The sequence below is a fragment of the Sus scrofa genome, chromosome 1, assembly GCF_054392235.1.
Source record: "Sus scrofa isolate SSC_HxYL_T2T_F1_AM1 chromosome 1, Sscrofa_HxYL_maternal_Yorkshire_Landrace_v2.0, whole genome shotgun sequence".
Taxonomy (NCBI): domain Eukaryota; kingdom Metazoa; phylum Chordata; class Mammalia; order Artiodactyla; family Suidae; genus Sus; species Sus scrofa.
This window is the reverse complement of record NC_139383.1, coordinates 260,926,944-260,934,475: the sequence shown is the minus strand read 5'-3', so window position 1 is coordinate 260,934,475 and position 7,532 is coordinate 260,926,944. Positions and strand designations below refer to the sequence as shown.

At 44.0% G+C, this 7,532-nt stretch overlaps 2 protein-coding genes across 7 annotated transcripts in view; one reads left to right on the top strand and one right to left on the bottom strand.

The window, feature by feature from the left end:
* Positions 1–75: 75 nt before the first annotated feature.
* LOC146407139 (uncharacterized) lies at positions 76–4,797 on the bottom strand. Its single transcript, XM_084992949.1, has 2 exons — positions 3,223–4,797; positions 76–3,180 (listed from the first exon to the last, which is right to left on the bottom strand). Exon 2 carries the CDS (start codon positions 767–769, stop codon positions 263–265), a length of 507 nt encoding a protein of 168 aa, XP_084849075.1. The 5' UTR covers positions 770–3,180; positions 3,223–4,797; the 3' UTR covers positions 76–262.
* CTNNAL1 (catenin alpha like 1) overlaps positions 92–7,532 on the top strand; it is a 73,010-nt gene continuing 65,569 nt past the window's right edge. For all 6 annotated transcript variants that reach the window (XR_014825269.1, XR_014825280.1, XR_014825274.1 and 3 more), the window contains exon 1: positions 92–309. Coding sequence is in view for 1 of the 6 variants with exons in the window: in XM_003353601.5 (XP_003353649.3) it covers positions 169–309 (141 nt within the window). In the remaining 5 variants the exon portion in view is untranslated. The remainder of the gene's footprint in view (positions 310–7,532) is intronic.

Genomic DNA, 7,532 nt, shown 5'->3' with positions numbered 1-7,532 from the left:
ACTGGAGAGCGTGGAGGCGGGGAATGGGCGGCCCGCTCTGGGGGCGGGGCCTGAGGGGGCGGGGCTTCGGGCGGCGCGGGTGCAGAGCCTTAGCCGCGGACAGGCAGGCTGGCGGGCGGCGGGGCCCGCAGCAGCTCGCTGTCCAGGCTGCGCGACGCGCCGAGGGCCATGGCCGCCTCTGCGGGCTCAGCCGGCGTTGGCGGCGCCGGGGCAGTGCACGGCTCCGGCCCGTCAGGCTTCGCCTTCGACTCTGGACTGGAGATCAAAACTCGCTCCGTGGAGCAGACACTGCTCCCGCTGGTTTCTCAGGTAAAGTGGCGCCCGCGCGGCCCCTTGTCTCCCTCCGGCTGCGGCCCGCGATGGCGGCGGTCGCTCGTGCGGCGGGTCGGGGCCCGGTGGGAGGCAGCCTCTGTCCCACACTCCGCATCGCGACTCCGGCGTCAGTATCGGGCCGCCTGTCGGGGGTTTGAGGACTGGCCTGGGTTGGGGCGGCGGGAGTCTGAACCATCCGAAATCCGGCGACGGGGGCCGAGTGGGATGAGCAGCAGCGGAGGCTGCGGGACTGGGAGCCCAGTGCGGACCTGAGAGCTGGTTGCAGGTGCGCCGCCCGGCCTCCTTGCAGGACCCTCCTAGGGGCTGCGGCTCCGGCGGCCCAGGGATCCCCCGAGGCCAGCTCCCCAGAGGCAGAGAGGACCTCCGCGGGGGCTCCGCTGGCGCTCAGGGGCCTTCCTCGAAGTCCCTCTAACCTACTGCCCGCGCACCTTTGCATCTCTAGAACAAACCCGGACTTCAGCCACTCTGGCGGGGGCGTTCCTGCCGGCCTTCAAGTCCAGCGTGCGCTCCCCTCCCCTAGGCCTTTGTCCATTTCCCCGGAGTGTGTGTCGGCTTGCTGGTGGCCTGTTCACCCCGGGCCACCTTGCCCCTTCCCCCCTTAACCTGCCTGCTTACTCCACTTGGCTTTTATCTGTTCTCGGAAGGTTGAGGTGAAGGACTGATTCTCTGATGGTTAATCCGGGTACACATTTTTTTTTTTTCCCAAATCCCCTTTGGGTTGTATGCTTTATTGTATTTATTGGTCACAACAGAAGTCTGGAATCAGCTAATTGACGCGCTTAGCTTTAGAGAAGTTTTTGTTACGGTGAGCCGAGTTATACGCAGCCCCCAGGGCTAGAATTCCTCGCCTAGATCTAATGTGCCAAACACTGTGGGGAGTGAAGAATTCTGTGCCTTCAGGAGCTTCTTGGATGTGACTCACAACTAGATTGTAACGTCTTGATGACTCACCCTAGTATTGCCAAGATTTTGGAGGTAGATGGAATCTCAAAGGTTATCTGACTCTAAATTAAAACATTTTTTCTTACAGCGTCCTTGACACCTGGTCATCAGTCCCTTGCTTAAACATGCTCAATGCTGGGGAGCCTGTAGCTGTTCCATAGAATTTTCAATGCCATCTTTTCTCCATCCAGCCCTGCAGATATTTGAAAACAGCAGTCATACATGTCCCTGGATTCCTGTCATGCTGATTAAAAGAACAGCCCCATTTTCTTCACCTGTGCTCCTTTTAGCTTGTCTAAAACCACAGTGACTTAATACTCCTGACACTCCTCCCCAAGCCACTTCCTTCCAGGTCTGATAGAAGCCTTGACCAGTGGGAAAGAGTTGAGGATCAGTCAGTCAGTCATGTCTGCCCTGCCACCTCCCCCAGAGGAATACCACTACCACCAGCAAAACAACCACAACACAAAATGAGAAATAACGGAGTAGTTTTAAGAGAGAGAGTTAAAGAGAGTGGTATTTTATCCATTTGAAAAAAAAAATCCATATTATATATGCCTTGGGCCACGTTTAAGCACTTTGTACATATTAACTCATTTAATTCTCATAATAATCGTATGAAGTAGATATATGTTCATTCTCATTATATGAATGAAGAAACAGGCATAGTGAGGTTGAGTGACTTGTCATAGGGCTTTCACCTATAAATGTCAAACCGGAATTTGAACCTAGGCAGCCTGGTCCCAGGGTCTGTGCTCTTAGCTACACGGTATTTGTTCTCTCTAGAGATTAGAGGCAATGATGAGGTCAGCTAGTGGCAGGTACAGAGAAGAGAGTCTGCAATGGAAAAACAAGCTGGAAGGTGGTTGTAATCTGGAGAAATGGCAACTTTTCACAGTATCACTGCTAAAAATGTATCAGACCTACAGTTCTGCATTGTGTAATTCTGGGGTAAAAGAGGGTGGAGAGAGTAAGCGGAGGAGGAAACATGTGAATTGGCTGCTGAGAGTTAAGGAGAGGTCAATGCCAAAGGGGGAAAATGCCAACTTTTTTTTTCCTCTTCCCTGTTAAAGACTCACTCAGGGCCATAGCTGAGGTTCTGCATCTCACGTATTAGCTCTATCTTTAGTGCAATTATAAGTGATATTCCTAATGATGAACTGTATCCAGCAACAACAAAAAGTTAAATTATGCTTACAATTAAGAAATATCTAAAGCATGACCAGAACACTAACAAAACAGGAAAACATGGACTACAATTGAGATTGATTTTTTTTTTTTTTAAGTTTTAGTGAGTAGTGGTGATTTAAAAGTGCAGCTCTCTAGAAAACTCATGTCCAGGAGTCTCCTTTTCTAAGGATGCTGTCCTTTGATCCATCTCATGTTTTACTGTCATAGCCACAAGAATATGTTAAGCTTCTTAAACAAGCATTTGCTGTATGGTTTCTAATTGCTGCTCTTTGAGGATTGTATCCTAGTTGGGAGACAGGACAGGTACAGAAAGCACATGACAAGTGTCAGGTGAACATCATCAATAGTGAATGTTCTCAGTGCTCAGAGCAGGTGTGGCTGAGTCAGGAAGGACACCATAGAGGAGACAGGGTCTTAAGGTGAATAAATAGGGCTAGCTTTCTGCAGTTTAGTGACTTTAAAGCAGATGGTTTCTATTATGACATCATCTAACCTCTTGTGACTCTCCAGGTAAAAAGTTCTGAGTTACTGGCCTTATTCTAAGAGCGCAAGTTTGCATCAATATTAGACAAATGTGTACAATTTTCTGCATTCCTAACTTAGAAGAGATATATTGTTTTTATAAGTGGATGCAGAAAAGCATCCAGTTAATTAAACTTCTAATCATGATAAAGGGCACATAGCAAGTTAGTAATAGAAGAAAGCTTCTTTAACCTGGTAAAGAGTACCTATAGATAATATGTTGGTACTCTTTACCAGGTGACTATAACTATGATGTTATAGTTCACGTCATAGCAAAAATCAAGTTTAAAATAAACATTTCCAGAGTTCCCGCTGTGACTTAGCAATAATGAACCCAACTGGTATCCAGGAGGATGTGGTGGTTCAATCCCTTGGCCTCCCTCAGTGGGTTGGGGACCTGGTGTTGCTGTGGCTGTGGTGTAGGCCAGCAGCTGCAGCTCAGATTTAACCACTAGCCTGGGAACTTCCGTATGCCATGGGTGCAGCCCTAAGAAGACAAAAATAAAATAAAATAAACATTTCCTTTAAAACTAGAAATAAAAAGAGGAATGCCTGCTACCATGGCTTCTATTCAGCGCTGTAATAGAAATCTTAACCAGTGCAACAAGACAAGAAGTGAAAGGTATAAAGATAGGAAAGGAAAATCAAAATGTAATTATCTACATAGGAAACTCAGGAGCTCCCACTGTGGCACAGTGGATTAAGAGCCCAATTGCAGTGGCTCTGGTCTCTGCGGACGCATGGGTTCAGTCCTCCACTGGGTGCATTTTGTTATAGTATCCACCATTGCAGCAGCTGTGGTGTAGCCTGGAAACTTCCACATGCCTTGGGTGCGCCTATTAAAAAAAACAAACAAGACCTCAAGAGTCTACAAATAAATTATAAAAATTAGGAAGTTTACTGAGTTGACTGAAGGTAGGCTTCTAAAGTCAACTGCGTTTCTTTCTCTAGATTAATACATACAGAAAAAGTAGTTCTAAAACATAATACCAGATAGAATAAAAACGACAGTAAAAATACGTGTATATATGTGCATAGCGAAAGAGATGCCAAACTTTGTGGAGAAAATTGCAACATTTTATGGAAAGCTAAAGTAGGGCTAGATAAATGGGAAAGAAGTACTATGTTCCTGGCCAGATTGATTTGATTTATAGCCATATTTATTTTCCCTATCAATGTATGTATTTAATGGAATTCCAATGAAAATTTCAACAGGATTTTTTTAGTAGCATTTGATAAAAGTAATTCTAAACTTTATATGAAAGAGCAATGGGCCAAGAATAGCCAGAAGAGAAACAAGGTTGTAGACTTGCTCTCCCAGATTTCAAGTCTTTCAAGTAATTAAGACAGCGTGGGTTTAAGAGCAGAGATGGACAAATAGACTAGTGACACAGAGTCAAGAACCTGGAAACGGATCCACACGTGTGGAAAGTCAATAATTCATAGAATTGGCACTGCTCATCAGTAGGGAAGGGAAGAACCTTTTAAAAAAATGAGGGTAATTGGTTATCTAAATGCAAACACATGATATTGAATCACCATATATAAAAATCAATACTTGGGAATCCCCTCTTGGAGCAGCAGAAACGAATCCAACTAGGAACCATGAAGTTGCCAGTTTGATACCCGGCTTCACTCAGTGGGTTAAGGATCTGGCATTGCCGTCAGCTGTAGTATAGGTTGCAGACGTGGCTCGGATCTGGTGTTGCTGTGGCTCCTGAGGCCAGCAGCAACAGCTCTGATTAGACCCCTAGCCTGGGAACCTCCATATGACCAAAGACAAAATAAAAGATGAAAATCAATACCAAATGGATTAAAAATATCAATATGAAAGTGAAAACCTAACACTTTTAGGAAAGGAAATAGTGCAATATCTTCACCTCATGTGGAAGAGGATTTCTTAGTATACCAAAAGAACAAACCCTAAGCCCAGATTGCTCCATTAAAATGGAGAATCTTTGTTCATCAAAATTGAAAGGATAAGCCATAAAGTGGAAGAATCTGATTGCAAAGTAAATATCCAATAAATGATTGGTAGCATACAGGATAAATAAAGGGCTCCAATGAATCAAAAATAAAATTATCCAGGGAGTTCCCATCGTGGCACAGTGGTTAAGGAATCCAACTAGGAACCATGAGGTTGTGGGTTCGATCCCTGGCCTTGCTCAGTGGGTTAAGGATCTGGTTTTGCCATGAGCTGTGGTGTAGGTCGAAGACGTGGCTCGGATCCCCCATTGCTGTGGCTCTGGCGTAGGCTGGCGGCTACAGCTCTGATTAGACCCCTACCCTGGGAACCTCCATATGCTGTGGGAGCAGCCCTAGAAAAGGCAAAAAGACAAAAAGACAAAAAAAAAAAAAAAATTATCCATTAAAAATTGGTAACATAGTCATTTTGCAGAAGAGGAAACAGATATAACAAAAGATACGTGAAAAGATGTTCAACTTTATTAGAAATTGGTGAAGTACAAGTTAAAACCACAGTGAGAGCAAGTGAACGTGGAGCTGATGGAAATGTGAGTAGTACTACCATTCTAGAAAACAGTTTTATCTGTCAAAGTTGAGGGTGGGTGTGACCTATGGCCCAGAAATTTCACTCTTAAAACCACACCCCTGGAAGAAAGAAGTCCTACACGTGGACATAGGTTGGAATGTTGATACTCTTTTTACTTCTAATGGCCCCAAACTGGAAACTACCCAAATGTCTTTTAACAGTAGGATGTTTAAATAAAATTGTGCTAATAAGTTCATACAATGAGATCCTAAGCAGCAGTTAAAGGAATGAATCACAGCTATAATTATCAATATGGATGACTCTCAAAAAATATAATGTTACGGAAAAAAAATTAAAGATTCAAAACAGGCAAAACAAAACCATATGTCACTTAAGGATATAACATGTGTAGTAGTTCTAATAAGATGAGCATAACATTAGGACAGTCACTTCTGAGGAGGAGCAGGGGTTTGGGGGTGATACAGAAATGAGGGGCTCTCAGGGCATCTGGGTTGTCAGAAATACCCGGAATGTTCTCTTAAGCTTGCGGTAGGTTTTTTATGTCTTCCTTTCATTTCTTTAAATGGCATGTATGTAGTATATATTCATTTGTTGCATATTTTCTAATTCAGACAGGTTTAAAAAAAAAAAAAAAAAAAAAAGCCCTGGGCTAAGTCCCAAACACATTTTCTGCAGAGCAGCTCCCACCTTCTTTAATAATCACTTTTTTCTTCCTGTCAAAACTCCCACTCCCAGTCTTACTCTGCTTTTATCCAAGGAAGGGAAGAGGGCTATCTGCCATACAGCTCCACCCTGGCCTGGAATGTTATTCTACCACCCACTGGTCTTTTCCTGTCTGTGATGGATTTACTTCACTCACTGTTATACAGACCCTTTACCTCTCGAGGGCAGCTCCCCTCTCTTCCCATTTCTCTCTTCGTTGTCCTGGAAACTTTTTAGGATCTTTGTCTCACTACACTGGAGATGAAGAGAGTACAGATGGGGCGCTCTGTTGAGTTGTGTATGTGAATATGTGTGTTTTTAATTGGAAAAATATTTATGGTGTGTAAAGTGAAAGTGCCCTTTCCCCTGCTTTTAAAGACCTCCCCATGATTTGGTGTGTCACAGTGGGAACTCTGGTGTGTTTTCTTCTATATTGCTTTCTATAGCCAATTAGCTGAATTTTTTTTTTTTTTTTTTTTTTTTTTTTTGTCTTTTTAGGGCCACACCCGAGGCATAAGGAGATTCCCAGGCTAGGGGTTGAATTGGAGCTGTCGCTGCCTGCCTACACCACAGCCACAGTAACACCAGATCCGAGCCAAATCTGCAACATACACCATAGCTCACAGTAATGCTGGATCCTTTACCCACTGAACAAGGCCAGGGATCGAACCTGCGTCCTCATGGATACTAGTCAGGTTCGTTACTGCTGAGCCCCAACAACTCCTGATTAGCTGACTTTTATATCTAATACTTTTGGGAACTGAGAATGAATTAGGCCTAGAGATAAACTTCTCTGTCCAGGTCTGATTCTTTTTTTCTCTCCTTGGGTCTTGCTTTCTTATCTTCCCATAAAATAGGTAAACTAAGATAATCCATTTCAATCAAGAGATTGTTGTCAGTCATTCTAGAAAATAAGAATAACATCACAGGAGTTCCCACTGTGGTACAGTGGGTTAAGAATCCAACTGCAGCAGCTCGGGTTCCTACAGAGGCTCAAGTTTGATCCCCAGCCCAGCACAGTGGGTTAAAGGAGATGCAGCTGCAGCTTAAATTCAATCCCAGGCCTGGGAACTTCCATATGCTTCAGGTATGGAAATAAAAATTAAAAAAAAAAGGGGGGGGAACATCACAAACATAAGGAATCTAGAATCTAGAGATTCTGTAAGTATAAATTGGGTAATGTCTAACCATGATGTAGTGTTTACTAAATACCAGACACTATTCTAAGTACTTTATTTGCAGGTACTAATTTATTCCCTACAATGACCTTATGAAATGGGTACTATTATTGTTCCTGTTTTTACAGATGAGAATGCTGAGTAATGGGAGG

What these genes read in the sequence shown, in the direction of transcription:
- LOC146407139 (XM_084992949.1), bottom strand. Translation starts at nt 769, where the DNA reads ATGCAAAGGTGCGCGGGCAGTAGGTTAGAGGGACTTCGAGGAAGGCCC.